Source organism: Talpa europaea (genome assembly GCF_964194135.1).
Source record: "Talpa europaea genome assembly, chromosome: 7".
Taxonomy (NCBI): domain Eukaryota; kingdom Metazoa; phylum Chordata; class Mammalia; order Eulipotyphla; family Talpidae; genus Talpa; species Talpa europaea.
Window position 1 is genome coordinate 53,522,694 of NC_140074.1, and position 20,079 is coordinate 53,542,772.

At 42.0% G+C, this 20,079-nt stretch overlaps 1 protein-coding gene across 1 annotated transcript in view; it reads right to left on the reverse strand.

Annotated features, from left to right (window-relative positions):
• GABBR2 (gamma-aminobutyric acid type B receptor subunit 2) overlaps positions 1-20,079 on the reverse strand; it is a gene marked incomplete at both ends in the record, with an annotated part of 333,143 nt that overhangs the window by 193,613 nt on the left and 119,451 nt on the right. Inside the window, one exon of the mRNA XM_084237329.1 lies at positions 3,454-3,624. Coding sequence (XP_084093455.1) covers positions 3,454-3,624 — 171 coding nt within the window. The remainder of the gene's footprint in view (positions 1-3,453; positions 3,625-20,079) is intronic.

The window sequence follows — 20,079 nt, forward strand, 5'->3', positions numbered from 1 at the left end:
AAGAGGAGTAGAGAGAATGTGACCGACAGAGCCAATCGGGAGGTCAGGCTCCCAGCCTCCCTGGACCCTTTACCAGACTCTGCCCTGGGGCAAGACCACCCACCCACCCTCTGCAGCCTCAGTGTTCTCCATGTCTGGTGGGAATCAGGACCTCTCCTAAAGTGAGAGCTACAAAGCACTCAGCCAAGCTGGGAGCTGATCATGTGTCCCCTCAGACCAAGGATTGAGGGTGTGGGTATTTCAAACTTGCCGTGTGATGACAGGAAAACATGGGTGGGAAGGAGCAATGCACCCAGGATTCAGTCCTGACTTCACTGCTCAGGGCTTCAGAAGTGCTTTGAAATCCTGAAATTTGTCCTTTGCCCTCAGTGGGCCTCAGTTCCCCTTCTGGACAGTGATAAGGCTGGGGCAGCTGTTTCCAAGGGCCCTTCAGGCTTGACAGTCCAAGACGTGATCAGACAAGAGCAGGTCGCTTCAACCACCACAGAGTCCTGAGTTAGCGGGGCCATGGCACGGTCTCTCTCTACCTACACCATCATCCAGTTTCTCTTCATTTCAGAAAAGTTTGTCCCTCTGTCAAGAATCTCTTCAGTGTTTGGCAACAAGTCCCTAATGAGTCACTCCCACTGGAGATCAAGTTCCCTCTGTGCCTCTCCCTAGGGACCAAGAGACAGAGCTAGAAGGTGAGGACCATGCTTGCCAGGAAAGCGGGCCCTGTCTGAGTAACCACAGACAGTGGGGCCACACACTTCTGCTTTCCAAGCACCTCCTTTGCTGCTACAAAGCTCTTTCAAATCCATTATCATTTGCTTTTGGCAAGAACCCTAGAGGGAGGGCACTGGGAGGCCGACTCCCATCATAGAGGAGGAAACCAAGATTCAGGGAGTGAGGTGACTTCTCCAAGGTTGCAAAGCCAAAGTATCGGGTGGCCTTTCCTTCTCTGGAAGAGACAGGACTGAGCCTCAAATAGCTGAGTGCAGAGCTAGAGCAGAAACCAGGCCTGGAGATTCCCTGTCCCTCTGGAGCCCACCTTCCTCACCCACCCGAATGGCTGGCAGAGAGGTGCATGCCCTCCCAACACCTGCCCACCCCCGCGTCCTGTGTCTCCTTTGCTCAGTTTCTTTCTCATGTGTTGCTGACCACACCTGGAATGTCTGGCCTAGTCGGGAGGCTCCCTGTATCACGAGCACACGAGGGAGGAGAGAGGAAAGAAGGAGTTATAAAACATATGCGAAAAAGACAAGGGTGGGGACCACCCTTTAAATCTTACTCTAGGGCCTCCCTGATGGTGCAGGCAATTGAGCGCCGCACTGTGAAGCTGTGTGCAGCCTCTGCGGCGCGGGTTCGATCACGGCCAGCTGGCAAGAATCCCACATGGCGCAGCAGACCTCTCCTGTCTCACCCGCTGCTCCCCTCAGCAGTGTATTTCGTCAGTCTGTCTGTTCTGTTCCCCGCTCTGTCTCTGGTGAATCCTCTCACCCTCTTGCGCATCTGGCCTGTACCCCGGTTCTTGTATAAAAATAAATAAATCTTTAAAATAAATAAATAGATAAACAAATAAATAATTTTTATGTTAATATTCACTGGTAAGGTAGGGCATGTGGAAGTGGGAATTTTGAAAAGCAGTTGATGGAGTAGAAACTGGAGCAGCCATTTTGGACACAGGTGAGTATAGTATCTCAATGTTTTAAATGACCAAGTAATTTCACATCTAGAAATCTACCACAAAGATGCACACCTAAGCAGGAAGGTGTTGGCTGTGATATCAAAAGCTGAAAATACCCATAGGGTTTGTTTCCATTAACTGCCATTTATCAGTCTGACAGAACACCAAGACCCATTAATAAAAATGAGGTCCACCAAGAGCTCTAAGATGTGCTGTAAAGCGGGACAAAGCCAAGGATATACTTTGAAGGGCCTCCTCAGTGGCACAGCAGGTTGAGTGCAGCACTGTGAAGCTGTCCACAGCCTCTGCAGCATGGGTTTGATTCCCAGCTCGCCAGGGAGAAACCCACATGGCACAGCAGACCACTCCGGTGGTGCCTGCTGCTCCCCTCAGCAGTGTATTTTGGTCCGTCTGCCTGTTCTGCTCCCCGCTCTGTCTCTGGTGAATCCTCTCACCCTCCCGTACCTCTGGTCTATACCCCAGTACTTGTATAAAAGTAAATAATTCTTTTTTATTAAAGAAAGGATATACTTTGAAGTCATGTGGGTTTAAACAAATACTTTGGAAAAGCTTGGGCAGGTAAACACTAAGCTGAAAGCACTTAGGGTAGAGCACAGTTTTGCTGCAATATTTTGTGTTTTTCCTCCCCAAACCAAAACTATTACATGGTGATATTTGTGTGTCAGTCATTAAAGCAAATACACCAACTGCTTCCCCCAAACTTCCAATTCATGATGACACTGGAGTCTTCATTCTGAGTCGGCCCTCCCCCAGGAAAAAACCTCTCCTCAAGGGAGAAATGCTCTTGGTGGCCCATCAAGTCCTTAATAACAAGGACTAGACTGGACTCAGGCTGAAGGCACAGGGCAAGGGAAGTGCTCCCTCCTGACCTGTCTGGGGTAGAGGTTTTCACCTGTCCCACCCACACATTCCTCAGCAACCCCCGGCCCCCCCCCCCATCTCTCTATGGTCGATGGCTGCACAGCTTTGATCCTGCTGGTCCTGATGGAGGACAAGAATAGAAAGATTGGAAAGGAGGTGCCCCAAGACCAGAACCTGACTCACCAGGTGAGGGTCGAGGGGAATAACATGACCATTAACCTAGCTGTATAGATCAGGACCCTCAGGCACCAGTGCTTTATCAGAAGGCATAAAAGCCAAGCAGGATCAGACTGCTCTAGGGCGTGGAGCACAGACTTGATGGTAAAGATATGGAGATTGGGCCCACCCTGGAATCTCTGGTCCCTTTCTAGTTTTGCCTGTTACCCAACATCAGCAACAAGCAGGCCACTCCATGGATGAGTGGCCTGGATGAGTCCCAAAGAGAAGTCTATATCAGTGCAGTCTCTGCACAGGCTCGGGGCAGCACTCCCACTGCCCACCTGTGACTATGCAGGTGCTTCTTTTCACCAACTCTCTCCCTCTGCAAGGCAGCAGCTTCCTGCCTGCCTGTGACCTGTCAAGGCTGCCCACCTGCGACCATGCAGGCCTCTCTTAGCAAACTGATCTCTTTCCCTTTCCCTAATAAACCTGTTCTTTAAATAAAACTAATGTCTCTGTCTCGTGGAGAAACTCGCCCAGGGAACTCGCGCCGGGAACTCGCCGCGGGCCGCTGAAACCAGAGCTCTGGTGACACCTTTCCCAGAGTGAGCCCAAGGACCCACAACTCTACAAAACTCCATCAGTCCCAGAGAGCTTTCAAGCCCCGTGACACCACCCATCCCCAGTCAGGCCACATGGCCACCATCGGCAAGGGCCTCAGCTGGCTGGACTCAGCAGCCTCCTACCTCGGAGAACCGCTGCACGTCCTGCGTCAGCGTGCCCACCCGCTTCCACTGGTAGTGCTTCAGCAGCTTCAGGATGGCCGGATTCACCGCATTATCTGATGGGACAGTCCGAAAGAAATAAGGGTATTTTTTCTTATCGGCTAGAACAGGCGTGGTGGCAGCAAAGGAAAGCTGAAAAACACAAGAGAGAAAGCACTTTGACTGGGGGGGCTCCCAGCTGTGAACCCAGGATCTTCTCCAGAGCAAAGAGCGCTTTAATTCTGCCTTGGGGTACACAAATGCACAGGTGAAGATAATTCTTAAGCCTGTGATTGTGAAAGTAACACATTGTCATTGAAGAGAAGGTTGAAATCAATGCAAACTAAGGAGAAAGGGGGAAAAAAGGAACCAATAAGGTATACTTCTCCCAGCAGAGAAACACTATTAATGTTGCATTGTATTTCCTTCTAGTCTTTTTTCTGTGCCTTCTTAAAAGATTTTTTTTATATCTATGTGATTAAAAAAAAGATTCTTGAGATCTTCTGCACACACAATTGAACTGTTCCCCCTCCCTTAGCATTACCCTACAAGCATTTAACGACCCTGTTAAAGTATGCTTGTAAATATTTTAATAGTTACACAATATTCCAGCCGATGAACATACCATAATTTACTGAATCATCTCTAGTTTGGGGACATTTGGATAGTTTCTAATTTATCATTATTGTCCAATTATTCTGCAAGAATCTTTATGCACAGCACCCCTTCCTACCCCCCTTTTCAGGCTATTTCTGTAGGATAAAGGCTCTGATACAAAATTTCTCAGATAAAGGAGCTGAGCTTTTAAAGACTTGATACTTATTTCCAAAAAGGATTGTATCAATTTACACACCCACTAGCCTGGTATAATTAGAAGGCCAGCTTCACCACATCCTTATCAACAGAGGGAAATAAAACATTTTTCTAAGCTTATAATGAGTTATCTCTGAAAAACTGAATCATATTGCTTTCATTGGTTCTGTAGAATGCTGAACCGTCTTCCATGTGGTCATTAACTAGTCATAAGCCCTATTTTAGTAGTTGCTTTTTTCACCTCCTGTTTATTTTTTGAGTTTAATGATTTTCTTATTGAGTTTGATGAAGACTTCTCATATGTATGACATTCCAACTCAGGCTATTACAGGGGCTACAAATCCTCAATTTGTTCGTTTTTACATTTTCTGAGAGTGTAGTTTAATTTACACTCAGTGGTCGCATCTGTCTCTCTTTCCCTTTATTATGTCTTCTTTTTCTTTTAAGTGCCAGTAAGATGCTAAATTGGATTTTAATTACCTGTCCTTCAAGGTCCTGTTTAAATGCTACTCCTTCCCTAACATTTCCTCTGAAGTCTGCTGGCCCTTCCCCTCCTTGCTTCATCCACAGACGGTGGTTAAGAAACTTTTGATCTTGAAAAAGGTATCTTGTAGTTCTAATTTGCAATCATCTAGCGATGAGTGAGGCTGAATGTGTCTTCCTATGTTTAAAAGCTATTTGCAATTTCTTTCTGGAAACAATTCACATCCTTTGCCTGTTTTCCAATTTGATATTCAGTCTTTTTCTTATCAGTTGTAGAAGGATCTTTTTATATAATGGAAATTAACCCTCAGCGTGTAACTTGCTGATTTCCCCCAATTTATGCTTTTTCTATCTTATGGTCTCTTGCCATATAGAAGGTCTTTTTTTTTTTTCTTTAATGTGGTTGAGTATATTCCTTCCCCCACCCCTTCTTTGTCCTCAGGTTTTGCGTCATATTTAGAAGCGCTTTCCCATGCTGAGATTATAAAAGAATTCCTCCTTGGTTTCTTCTAGTCAGTCTCCCTCCTTCCCTCAGTTCCTCTTTCCCTCCAGTCCTTCCTCCCAACTCCCCTTCTGCCTTGCCTTCTTTCTTTCCTTCCTTCATTTGTTTTATTTAAATCTTTGATCCAAACAGGACATGGCTGAAGCAAACTCAAACTTTGCTGTCACTGGCTTTCTCCCCAAACCCTGACTTGTCCCATACAGCAGCTCTGGACCTAATACACCCCAGACTAATTTCAGCATCCAGAGAAATAACATCCTGGCACCTTCAGGCCCCAGTTGAAGATGCTTCACTCCCCCTCCTACCAACTGAGGATGTGTTCCTCTGCTCCCCACAAGATTTTAGGAGAACAGAGAAGTGAAGATCTTCCCCTGTTCTGACTCAGAAGGTGGGCAGCCTCCACACAGCAGCCCAGTGCTGAGCACACAACAGCCCCTCAATTGTCAGTGGAGTTAGAGAGCACCTATAGGCACCAATTTCTAAGATCCCCACAGAGATGGGGAAATCCCAAGACTGGCAAAGATCAAGAGTAGAATGGTTGTTTAAAAACTCTGGATAGGGCCTCCCTGGTGACTCAAGGGGTTAAGACGCAACCTATGAAACTCACCGCAGCCACTGCAGCACGAGTTCGATCCCCAGCCAGGGAGCAACCCACATGGCGCAGCAGACATCTCTTGTCTCGCCCACCGCTCCCCTCAGCAGTGTATTTCAGTCATTCCTCCTGTTTTGTTCCCCACTCTGTCTCTGGTGATTCCTCTCAACCCCCACAACTCTGGCCTGTACCCCAGTTCTTGTATGCATAAATAAATAAATCTTTAAAAAAATAAATAAAAACCTTGGATAGAAGAAGGACCAATGGGAAGAATCTGCTGAGAGGAAAATCCCAACTGGACAAACACTTGTACTTGGAGTTGTCTAGCAAAGGACAAGCTGTTGGGAACAGTGAGATCCTGTGTTTGGAGGTTTGCAAGTGTGGGCTGGACCACAACCTAGTGAGAACACAGATGGATGCAAGACACCTGTGAACTCTCTGAAAACTATATATGAGAAAGTTTGTGTGGGTGTGTACTTGTATATAGACACCAGCATTTTTTTGAAAAGAGGATCCATGGCTTCCAGCAGACTCACAGAGGGGATCCTACAACCCAAACAAGTTGGGGTCCTCAATGAGTGAGAAAGGGGAGCTCTCTTCAGTCTCCTCAAATTTAGCATCTGTAACTCTTCTCTTAAAATTAAAACAGGGCCTCCCTAGTGGCACCGCGGTTGAGCGCTGCGTTGCAAAGCTGCCCTCAGCCTCTGCTGCGCCGGTTCGATCCCCGGCCGCCGGACGAGGGTCCAACATGTCGAGCAGACCTCTCCTGCCGCCCACTGCTCCCCTCAGCAGTGTATTTCGTCAGTCTTTCTGTTCTGTTCTCCACGCTGGCTTTGGTGAATTCTCTCACCCTCCCGCGCTTCTGACTGTACCCAGTGCTTGTATAAATAAATAAATCTTAAAAAATTAAAAAAATAAAAATTAAATTAAAACAACACTTCAAACGTTTATCATCACCAGTGCAAGAGGGAGTTACTAGAAAAATCAGGGAGCAACTATTTCAGGACCTGGGATGGTATATGTGCTATCACATCCCAAAAAATGCTTATCTAATACAATTTGGAAAATATTGGTTTTCTGATGTGATTTCTGAATCACACTCCGGTTGATACTTTGCCATTATTGTCCCATTAGTTCCAGGTCCACAATTAATTGTTGCTTGAACAACTTCGTATGTTTGCCCTGTAGGTAATTACAGTGGTTACTGTTCAGTGAATAAATGGTCCATTGTGTCTACAATGGGCTTGGAGTACAATATATGCCCCAGGTTTAAATCATGTTGGGTGCAAAATATTAACTGGCACTGACATTTTCTGCACCATTTGAGATAATACACACTTTGATTAGATTGCTCTGCATCACTGTTCTGTTCTAGCTTCCTAACCTTCCTTCCATTTGCAAGGCTGCAGGTGCCTGGTTGCGCCGCTGATCTTCAGAGCTGAAGGGACCTGAGAAAGCATCGAATTCTGGGGTTCCCTACCATGGCTGCACATTACAATCACTTGGGGAGATTTTCAAAAATATTGATGACTTGGTCCCCCTCCAAACCAACAGAATCAGAGTCTTTGAGCACGGAGTACATGTATCAATGTTATTTTAAAACTTGCCAGGCAATTATAATGCCCAGTGAGGATTGAAAGCCACTGATACAGTTCAGCATCGATAGTTTTGAATAAGCAGATTGAGGCCCCAAAACAGTGAGATATGGAGATATCCACCAGAGCCTATGAAAGGTAAAAGCAGGTCTCAATCAAGGTCCCAAGGACTCTGACACCAGAGCTCTTCCTCTGTCCCTGCTGGCTGCCCACCTGGCTCTCTGCCTTGCCAGGCTTCATTCCCCAGCATAGTTCCCAGGCACCTGCATCTGTTTGGAAGTACTAGGGCCCCAACTCAAAGACCCAGCTCTTTTGGGATTCCTGAGGTGGAGTTCATTTCTAAACAGACTGTGGTTGAGGCATGGAGTTAATCCCTAACCAAGGAATCATTTCAGGGAATTGTTCTGAATTTATTTTATAGGATTGTTATCATGTTTAGTTTTATTGCATTGTTTTTGTGAATTTGGCATGTACAGTGTCTGGTCTGGAAGTTAATTTAGACTTTTTTTGAGGCCTATTATGTAATCAAGTTTTGTGAAAATTCCGTTCTTATGCATAAGAGAGATAATCAAACTACCTATTTATACTACCCATGTATATTACCACATGCTTTGTATTTTTGTTTACTTGATCGATCAAGAATGGAGCAGTTTGTTAAATTTTTCTCTATCACCTCTGACAATTTTCTTGTGTATTTCAACAGTTTTTGCTTTATATACTGATTTTACATTGTTTTGAGTAGAAATGCTCATGGCAATTATATCTCTAACTTTCAGCAATATATACATACATACCTTTGCCTAATTCAAATAGCAGACGCTTAGCAGATAATCCTTGAGTGAACTGAGCATTAAAATATTTACTGAGGTAAAATAAACTCCCTTGTCATTTTGCTGCTTATTGTTTTATATCTCTTGCTTGATAATAATGTTGAAACCCATTATTTCTGTATGCATTTACCTGCCATCCCTCTGATACTCCTGTTATTTGTATTTTTTAATGCTTCCTCATTAAACAGTCAAATATGTGTGCTAAAATTAATCAGTTCTGCTATTTGTAGTGCTTTTTTTTAAATCAAGGGCACATCACAATTTATAAAACCCACATGAGTCAGCTTTCCCTTCTTATTTCAAGGACTATTTTGGTGAACATCATGGAACATTTAAATAAATAGTTAATGTGTTCTAAACAACACCGGTCACTTAAGATCATCCGTCAAATTAAATGTTTTCAACCAGAAGAGAGCATATGAAACTGTGTCAAGTTCACAAATCTCAAAAATAAACTTTTGTGAAAATCTTTTAAATTTATATTTTTATTAGTTTTTTTTTTAATTCCACGCCCCCCCCCACAGCATTACTTACACCGCCCCCGTCCCTTTCCCTACCTTCTCCCTCTTAACTTCAGAGCTCTCAGAATGTTTATTGATGTCCACTGGTTTTTAAAACTGTTTTACATTATCGAACTGTCTGCTATGTAAATGTCCAGTGTTTGCTTTTATCATACTGATTTACTTTGCTACACATAATTCCCTCAAATCCCTTCCACTTTGCTGAAAGTGGCTGCATCTCACCCTTTCTTATGATTATATGTAATACTCATGATGTGGATATATGACATCTTCTTGATCCAATCTTCCATCGGAGGACATTTAGGCTGCTTCCATGTCTTAGGTAATGTACATAAGTATGTTAGCCAGGTTCTTTCTTCTATGAATTTTTTGACTTTCTTCTCAATGGCTAGGTTGTTTTTTTCAATTTAATATTAACTTTTTTTAATATTTTATTTTATATAATTCTTACATCATTTTTCATTTTTGCACAATGTATGCATTTTCATTTTGGTTATATTCCCCATCCAATTGCCCCCTCCCTTGTTTTGACCCTAGTCCTTCTTCTCCCCGCCCCCACCCCTGCAGTGTGTCTCTGGTCCATAGTTGCTTGTTGATTTTGATTTTTACTTTGTATTGATTAGTTTTTTTCCTGTCCCCTTATTTAGGTTTTCTAAATTCCTGCTATGAGTGAGACCATCCGGTATTTTTCTTTTTCTTTCTGACTTATTTCGCTGAGCATGATCCCTTCTAGTTCCATCCATGTTGTTGCAAATTGCATGTGTTTATCTTTTTTGAATGCTGAGTAATATTCCATTGTGTATATGTACCACATCTTCTTGATCCAGTCGTCTATTTTTTGGGCATTTGGGTTGTTTCCAAAGCTTAGCTATTGTAAATAGTGCTGCTATAAACATAGGCGTGCAGGTGCCCTTTGGAATTAATGTTTCTGTGTCATTTGGGTAAATACCTAGGAGTGGAATTGCTGGATCATATGGAAGCTCTATGTTTAGTAGGTCAAGGAATCTCCACACAGCTGTCCCTAGTGGTTGGACCAGTTTGCACTCCCATCAGCAGTGCAGGAGAGTTCCTTTTTCTCCACATCCTTGCCAACATTTGTTGTTGCTAGTTTTTTTAATATGTGCCATTCTCGCTGGTGTAAGATGGTATCTCATGGTAGTTTTGATTTGCATTTCCCTGATTACAAGTGATGTTGAACATTTTTTCATATGCCTGTTGGCCTCAATAGCTAGGTTTTAAGTTTTACTGTCTCCAACATATTTTTGTTGTGCTATTGACATTTTTGGTTTCCTAGGAAATTTTTATGATCATATCCTTTGTACTCATCCTCTATTTCAGGTTATTTTATGGAGACCATGGGTTTTTTTTTTTTCCTTATGATTGAGGATGCCAAGCATCTTTCTAAAGTTTTCTTCTTTATCCTATAGTAGTTCATTTTCAGAAATAGACTCTTCCTCTGCTTCTGGGTATTGTGCTACTTTGATTATTCTTGTAACATTTTTACCAAGGCTGAATGTTAGATATTTTGAATATACTCATCTTCAAAATCAAAGCAGGTCTTTTCAGACATGGTTTATCAAAAGATATAATATGTGAACTGCCCTTGGCTCTGCTTTCTATCTGTTCAAACTAAAATTGAGTATTTTTCTCATAAAATTGGGGAACAAGTATTTGAGCACAGTTTTTGGTGTTTAGAAGTATCTAAATTTATGCAGGTGTACATTAATAAGGTAACATCTTTCCCCTCGGTGCCTGATTTTCTGATATTCTGGATCGTCACAGTACATTTCCATCATACACTGCTGCCAGGATTTTCCTTTCTTGCCCAAAAAACTTTACTTGGGAGACTTCTGCTTCCCAGAATGCAATACACTCCTAGTGTCCTCCTGCTCATTTCCTAGACAACATTTCCAAGGAATTTATAGCCCTGTTTGAATTTAGAAAGACAGACGAGAAGGAAGAGGAGACAAAATCTTGGTTTCTTAAAAGCTCAGCAACTGTTGAGTAGAGGCATAGTTGTCCAATTTTCTGATTGGTAGAAGTCTCTAACTCAAATTGTGGGGTCTCTAACTCAAACTGGAGAAAAGAAAATGCCTGCCTATTATTTTCCAGGGTAATTGTTACCTTATGAGACAAGGTTCTGAGTGCCAAGAGGCAAAGTATAGGAGGTTTGCCTCAGTCCAGCCTCACCTACTTAAAGAACCCACTTACAGTTTCCAAATATTTGGTATGTCAGGAGTCTTGGAGACCCTAGGTTCTTTGAGGCAGGGATTGCCGTCTATTTATAGCTGAAGAAACTGTGGCCCAGAAAGCTGGCAAGATCAGTATGGAACTGTTCTTTGGACTTAATATCCAGGTCTCTCTCTGTAGCCTGCCCCAGGCGGTGAGCGCAAAGGAGAAGGGTCAATGATTGAGGGTATGTTCCTTCTTCTGAGACCCACAAATCAACAGGCAGGAGATGGCTTATTGCAAGGTTTCTGCAGTCTCTCCAACATAGCAAGTTTCTGAGGTGGGCATGGTTGGTCTTGGGTGATTCTGGGGGAGACACCCTAAACCAGCAGAGTGGGGTGGAAGGAGAGTCATCAGCATCTCTCTCCAGGTGGGAGGCTCCAGCCCACCACGAGATGTGGTATGAGAGTTTAAAGGCTGCACATTGAATCATGAATCACTTTTAACATGAAGCCCCCACAGGCAGAGAGAAGTGGGGAGCTAAGGCAACTACAAGGCTCTTTAGGAAGCTAGTTCAACCCTATCTCTCTGACTGTGAGAACAAGGGCAAATCATTTCCTCTTTGTAGGTGTCTTTCTCATCTCAGAAAATGATCGATTGACTCAAGATTTCAAAGGTTCCTTGTAACCACAAAATCCTGTGCTTCTCTCTTCAACAATTGAGGAGAAAATGATTTAGGAGTTTGTTAGTTTTGTGTGGGTGTGTGTTTCATTTGATCTGATTTATTCAGATAATTGCCATTGTGTCTCACTCCTCTTTGCAGACATAAGCCTGCATGAAAAATGTAAATATACCTCCCAACTTCAGGATCTTTATTAAATTCCCAGCCACTGATGAATTCTCGCCTATATACAATTCATTCTACCTGGTTTGGGGCACCTGAGTTTAACATTTTTGCAGAAATAAGCCATTTTTCAGGTGTCAAGTATAACCAAAAGTGGTCTTAGCTGCTAAATCCTAGGTGAGAAACGGGCCAGATGCAGAGGGAGGAGAAAATGATTGAGGCTTGCTCTTTTCTCTGTTCGGTTTAATCTTTTTCCATGGGTTTGCTGACTGTTTCTGTAATTAAATGAGGGAGGTATTTGTCATCTAGGGTTCCTTTCAGCCAAGATGAATAGAACACAACTTTCTCAGGAAGCTGCTGACAAAACCCTGTTTGTGGCCAGTGCCAGGATGTATACAAAGGCACCGGGCCGTTTGCGTTGGGAACCCGGGTCCACTTCAGGTCTGTGCCAGGTCACTGTTGTGCCCGAGCCCTGGAGAAAAACTGTTTGGACACAAAGTGTTTCAACATAGATGCCCGTGAGATTAATGTGATGAGGAATGGCTGCAAAGCCATTTCCCTGAGTTAACCAGGGAAAATGAATGCCTGGCACTTGGGGAGCCCCACTCCCACAAAAGGTCCGCGGGGGCCTCCTGTGTGGACTTTCTCTAAGACTTGAAATTGTTTGGTCAGAGAGAGGCCACCCATTGGGCAACAATCATCTCTCCTTCCTGTTGATGAGTTTTTACTCACTCCACAAAGTGCACAGTAGTTCAGCTTTTACCACCCACTTCCACGGTCATAATCTTACATGGGAACTCACAGTAATTTGTGAGGGAGGCAGGAAAGGCATATTGCTTTTGCTTTGTTTTCTCATAAGGAAACTGAGGTTCAGAGAGAGACAAGTCTGAGATCCCATCTAGGATGATGCCGGGCTGGGATTTGAGCTCAGATATTTTGACTCCTTAAAATTACTGCAAAATGAGCATCAGTGGGGGCCAAGCATTCCGCAGGGGCTTGGCATTTGAATTCTCATTTAGCCTACAAAACAACACTATGAGGTAGACACTATTATGATCAGCATTTTTCAGATGAGGAGACTGAGGTTCAGAGAGGTTAAGTCACTTACAAGTGGTCACATAGCAAACAACTGGCAGAGCAGGGAGGCTAACTTTACTTCATTTTGCTTATTCCAAAGACTGTAAATGCTTTTTCTCTGTGATTAACAACTTCTAGAATTTACAATTAATCTATTTAGTCTAGTCACATTTAGCTATTTAATCTAACTTTGATCTTCATTAATACCCATGATATAGGTAGAATTTATTATCCTCATTTTGTAAATGAGGAAACTAAAGCTCGGAGAGGTTAAGTAACTTGTTCAAAGTCACAAGTTAGCTAGCTAGAGGCAAGGCTAGGGCCTGAATTTGGGACTTTTGTTCTTGGAATGCAGTTCTTCCTTCAATGTGTAAGGTTGTTTCTTAGGGAGGCACCTGGGTATAAGATGAGAAAGCAACTGGAGCAATTTTTGAACATGGAGAAGAAAAAATAGGGTTTGCTTAATAGAAAGAAAACAATAATACAACATTTGTGGCCTATTATGCTTTTGATTCCATAAGATGATGCAGTTTAATTAGATGAAACAAAACTCATACACATTTGATGTTTTAAGTGGCGCTGACCACTTCACATTTTTCTCTTCAAACTTTTATCATAAAACATAAACTACATTTATAAGTGCATGAAATATGAATGTTCAGTTTGAGTAATAACAAAGCTAATATCCAATTGCCTATCACCCAGTTTATGAAATTGCTTTTATTTATTTGCAAATAGTAAATTGTAAAGAAATTTAATTTTGTGCTCTTTAAGATACAAATTTCGGGGGGTGCTGTGTGGCATTCTGTGATTTTTGTTTCCTTTTCAACATTTCAACTCCCCTCCTCAACATTTCTATCATTGTTTTATGTGAAGAAGGTGGGAACAACAAATATTACTTCTTCAAATTCTTTTTCTCATTTTTCAAGTTAAAAAAATGGGAGTAAAATAGAGAAACAGCAAAAACAACCCAGTGCTGAGAAAGTAGTATGGTTCTCAGTAGGAATTTCAGGTTTAATCTTGGACAGGCTGGGTTTACATGCACTACTTCACCTTAGAAAGTGGTCGCTTCTGTAAATCAGCATGACACCCCCTCTCAGGTTTATTGTGGGGATAGGAATGACACAGACACCCGATGGATGATGGCTAACGTCAGATACAACTGCTAGACTAGACATTATGGGAATTGGATGTTCTTCACAATTATGAAAGGTCTTTTAACTTAGAGCCCTTCCCCTTAACACATCAACCCAGAGGCCAGTGTGAAGAAAAGTACACCCATTTTACAGATGAGAAGCCTCAGTGAGTGAAAGGGTTTGCTCATTCTAATGTGGCTGCCACCATACTGAGACATAATTCTAAATTAGATCTTCTAAATCCTACTCTAGTGATTTTAAACTGGCTTGTAAATTTAAAAAAAAATGATCATATTGCTTGTCTAATTGTATGTAATCAGAATGTATGTCTTTAATTTTCTCTTAAACTTTTGGTAAAATGTTCCTTTTTCCCCTCACAGCTGTGCAGGTGACAAATGCAGGAAATTAACAAATTATATTAGAAACCTCTTTGGTTTCCTCAGCTCCTTTGCACTTTGCTTTCAGCTGATGTCTTTAGGGGTAAGAATCATTCTCGTGTGATCACAGCTGTGAAGCCAACTGCCTTTTAATTACCACACTGCAAAAATCATGTCTCCTCATGTCAATTTAGCACTTCTAATTAGTCGATAGGTTGAAATCACATCTATGGGGGGAAAGGTGTGCTGGGGCCCAGCATGAAGCTTGCAGTGGGAGAGGATGCAGCATTTCCATGTGTTGGCTCCCCCAAGACTCCTCAGGGTTAGCTCCTATTCATCCTTCCATACCTGTTCACAGTCACCTCCTCCAGAGAGCCCTCCCTGCTGTTCTTCAGTTGTCCCAGCCTGTTTCTTCCCCTTGCCTGGGAAGGCTAGATCACAAGGGCTCCAAAAGAAGGGATGCTTTTGGGTTCAGTTTACCGTTGAGTCAGGGAGCAGCAGAAGGCTGGACTCCAGACCCCTGGGATTTGTTTCATGGTTGGTCCTGGGAAAATTAAGTAAGTTTGAAGGAGAATAAAAGATTCAAAGGTGCTTTCCAAGAAGGTAAAGTTTTTCCCAGTGGGGCAGAAGAAGTTATCTTGGACCAAAGGGGCTGTTGCTGGGGGAAAAGGAAATGAGCATGGCCATGAGACTGTGGGACATAAAGACCCAACTCCTCCTATATAAGCTGCAAGTCTACCAACAATCTATTAACCTACTGGTGAAATGGAAACAACCACCCTGAGTTAAATCCTGACTAACTCTCCAGGTCTCCTCAAAAAAAGTGAGAACTTGCCTAGGTATTTACCCAAAGGACACAGAAACATCAATTCCAAAGAGCACCTGCACGCCTATGTTTATAGCAGCACTGTTTACAATAGCTAAGCTTTGGAAACAACCCAAATGCCCAAAAATAGATGACTGGATCAAGAAGATGTGGTACATATATACCATGGAATATTACTCAGCATTCAAAAAAGATAAACACATGCAATTTGCAGCAACATGGATGGAACTAGAAGGGATCATGCTCAGCGAAATAAGCCACAAAGAAAAAGAAAAATACCGGATGGTCTCACTCATAGCAGGAATCTAGAAAACCTAAATAAGGGACCAGGAAAAAAGAATAACTATATGAAAGAAAATATCAAAATCAACAAACAACTATGAACCAGAGACTCTCTATGGGGGGGTAGGGGGCGGGGAAAGGAGGGCTTGGGGTCATAATAAGAGGGTTGTAATTGTAAGGGGAATATAAAAATAAAATTTAAATAATAAAAAAATAAATAAATAAAGTGAGAACTTGAATGAGAAACTGTTTTGTATGAAGTAAGTCTTGCATGGCAAGGGCTATGAGACCCCCTCCTTTTCTACCTCTCACCCCACCCTTCTATTTCCCAAACCATATAAGGTTCACTCTCATTTTCTCTAAAGAAATCTTCCTTAACACCCTCATCCTCACTCTCTTCAGACCTTATCACATGCTATCAATACGGCATCCTTCCTTCCATCACAAGATTGAAAGATAAAAGCATAAGTTGTCATATAAGAAGCATACAAACATTTGTTGAATAAATGAATGAATAAATGAAATGCAAAGGGAGCAAACTTACTGTGTGGGGTCTCAGAGGTAAAGCAAGGATCCATGAATGACTGATGGAGGGATGCTAACATGGGTCATATGAAAAAAAAAATTTTTTTAAATGAGGCTTCCAAGAACGAATCAAAATCTTGCAAAGTACTGAGTTTCCCATCACTGGAAATATTCAAGGAGCTGCTTAGAGATTATATACCAGGGTCATGGAGGGGATTCCCAAACCTACAGGGAGTTTGCATTAGTCAGAGTAGTATGGCCTGCTGGTGGGACACCCAATGACTTTTGGGGGGGCTCCAGACAAATATTTTATATCTTAATAGGTACATTTTCTCTTTATTTACTATCTTAGTAAATAATACTGATTTTTTTCATGGATGGCATTTAAGTGAAAGGATGAGTCAAGTTAAAGGAAAATACTGAAGAAGTTAATAACACAAGTGGAAGACTTGGCGAAGTTGGGAAAGCAATATACAAAGAAAAAGGGCTGAGAAACAGATTTGTTAGGAAGTCTTACAAAATATACGGCCCTCAGAAATAAGAGTCTCTTATTTAAGTCTCTATCACTTGCCATTAAAATCAAGGCATGATGTGAATTTAAACAACACAATGAGTTACACACTTACCTGCACACTGGAGAAGCCCTATCAGAAGTACTAAAAAGAGAGTGGATCTCTCACATGAAAGAAATTCCACAGAAAAAGGGAGAAATAAGTGTGGGAAAGGCCTATGAGGTTTTCAATATTTAGCAGTACTGGGGACATACTTGTCTGAAAGGGCTCTTCTTTATTTATCTGAAATTCAAATTTAAGTGAACATCTGGTGTTCTATCCAGTGAGCCTAAGCAACCATCCAAGCTGGAGACAGTAAATAGATTTGAGTCTACGCGACATCATCCAGGGGCTGACAGTGGCGGCCGAGAGAAGTGGATTAAGTCAGTGAGGAGCTTGTGGTGACCAATTAGTTATATCTGCAATTAGCACAGGAGGGAGAGTAATGACACCAACGCCACTCATCTATCTGCCATTTCAGGCTCTTCCCACTCCTCATTTCACACACTGAGGCCCAGGGAAGACCAGGGGCTTGCCAGGCTCCCAGCCCAAGTCCACAGCTGGCCTGGGCTAAATTCATTTGCTGCTCCACGCTGCCTGCTCGGAATCAAAACAGAACACTACCAGGCCATGGTTATGTAATTTCAGATCACCTTCAGCAAACATGACCACATCCTCCCCAGAAGGCACGCAGCCAGTGAACCCTCCACCTGATCCAGTTTATCACCATACCTGGATTTTAATACCCTGGAATAACACAAAAGATGTGAAACAAAATCCATGTATGTGAAGAGCACTCAGCAGGAGATGTCACATTATGGGGGTCTTGAGGGCTCTTGGTTCACAAATTTACATCAGATTCTCAGTAAGAACTAAAAATAAGCATATTTTATCACAAAGTGATAAAACTGCTTACTGAACTGGATGGATTTGAATTGAATTTGGGTTTTCCTCATCTTTCTACAGACCCCCTTCTTTGTCTGGATCTCAGGATCCAATTGTTAAAATATGCAGACGGCACTAGGTGACTTTTTATTTCAGCTCCAAATTTTCATGATTTTGTAATTCTACTTTTAATTTACAAACCCAGGAAAAATTCTTCCCTTCGAGGGAGAAAATGAAAATCTCTGAACTGAGACAACAATGCCAGAAGGGATTTAAACCCGCCTCTTTCACAAAGAGATTTAGTCTAGTTGTTTTATGTCTCCATTTAGATATTAGTCTTTTACTTTCCGCTCTTCTTAATCATTCATTAGTTTTCTCATTCATTCAACAAAGATTTCTAGAAAAATTATAGATGCATTTTCCCTTTGACCCAGAAATCCCGCTTCTGGAAGTTCATACCCAACTTACACTGGCAATAATATGACACGTGGTCAAGGTTATTCCAAAAGGCTGGAAATAACCCAAATGTCCACCGGTAGGGGGCTGGCTGCCTGTGCCATCCAGAATATGTCACATAAAGAAGCTTATGCAGCTGTGAAGAGTAAGGACTATCTTGTAGAACAACCAACAATAGCTCCAGGAAACTAAGTGAAAAAAAACAAAGCGCTGAGTAGCATATGTAGTATGCTCCCTTTTATGTAACAAGGAGAAAGAGGAATAAATACATGCACATTCATAATAAGAAAACACTGGAAGGATAAAGTGAAAAACTAATAAAAAAAAAGTTATCTATAGGAGCAGTATGGAACAGAACAGAAGGGAGCTTGATCAGATCCAAGAGTTCTCTGTTTGTTATATAATTTTTACTATAGAATCATGGAAAAGTTGCATATATTTTAAAATAAAATTAAGCAAGAAAAGGCAAAAAAATGAGATAAAGACTTAAGAGTATATTAAGTTGCTAATATAATGAGAAAAAACTGTAAAGGGACTTCTGGATACATCTTTATTTTGGTCCAACTAAAGGGTCCTCCTGCCCCAACACAGCTGCAGCTTTTTATTGTGAAAATATTCAAGCTAACAAAAGAATTGAAGCACCACTACCTTAAAACACTATATGCCTTTCACCATTTACCATTTCCACATCCATTTTCCTCTATCTTCATAAATACATTCATATACACATAAGTAAAAGGCGAAAGATATATGAGATCTGAACAGAAACACATAAGTATACACAGAAACACACACACATACATGCAGTTTTTTGATTTTGAAACATCTGAAATTAACTTAGAGACATTTTGACACTCTGCTCCTAAATGGTTGGCAACTCATCTCCTAAGAATGTCATTCTCCTATGTCATTATGTGTCATTATCACACTTGTGAAAATGAATAGTAATTCAGTATCATCGAATGTACAGTCCACATTCAGATTTCTTCAATTTCCAAAAATGCCCTTTACAATTTCAGAATTCAGGATGTAATCCACATGCCTTGCATTTAGTTGTGATGTTTTTTCAGTCTCTTTCATTGAGAAGAGTCCCTGCCTTTCTATTGTTCTGGTTTCCCTCTGCGTTAACTTTTTGAGGAATCCAAGGCACATGACTTATAGACTGTCCTTGTTTGTTTAGTTATCTCCTCAGTCCAGGGAGAAAAATATCTAAAAACGGCGAACCCCAGTAGCAGTGTGCACTACTATCATCCAGATCTTGGGATCCAAGTATGATTCCTCACCCAAAAGAGGTGGAAAAATGCCTGATTTCAGGTTTCAGACACATAAGATATTAAGTGTGCAAACCAATGGAAGAGAGGGCGTGGAGGAGGGAAGGAAGAGACAAAAAAGGCAACAGTTCCACAGAGAAGAAAGCCAACTTAAAAATAGAAGGAAGAACAGAATTCAAAATGGTCACTTTGCAGCCACAATGTAATTGAGACTCACGCAAGGACAGATGGACACTAAAACCAGTGGGTACGAGATTGTGGAGAACCAGGATGGTCACATGGTCTCAAAGCCACACCCCACAGGTTAGTTAATAATTACTGAGGAGAAAAGGTAACTTTAGAATGAGCCCAGCAGGTTCCAGCATAACCCACCGATCACATTCAGCATCATCAGTACGTGGGCTCCTGCCTCAATGCATTGGAAAGAACACAGTATAGAAATGCAGCAAAGCCAGATTTGAGACTTGTGGGCATCATATAAAACAACTGGCTTGGCCTTTCACAAAAGGCCAATGTCCTGAAAGCCAAAGAAGAAAAGTAGGGAGAATGCACCAGACGAAACGTGGCATAGCAAATGCATTGCGTGCTGGCCGGCCGGCTCTTTAATGGCCTCCTTGCACCCTCCAATAAAGGAGAAAACGAATATTTGGGGGACAACTGGGGAGATTTGAATATGGACTGTATATTAGTAATAATATCACATCACTGTGACTATTTTAGAGGTGATAACTATATGGTAGTGATGTAAGAGACTACAATAGATTTCAGAGGGTTCACACCAATGTATTTTGAGTAAAGTGTCTTCAAGTCTACAAACTATTGTGAAGTGTCTCAACAAATAAATGAGTGTGTATGTGCAGGGCAGTCGGGAGG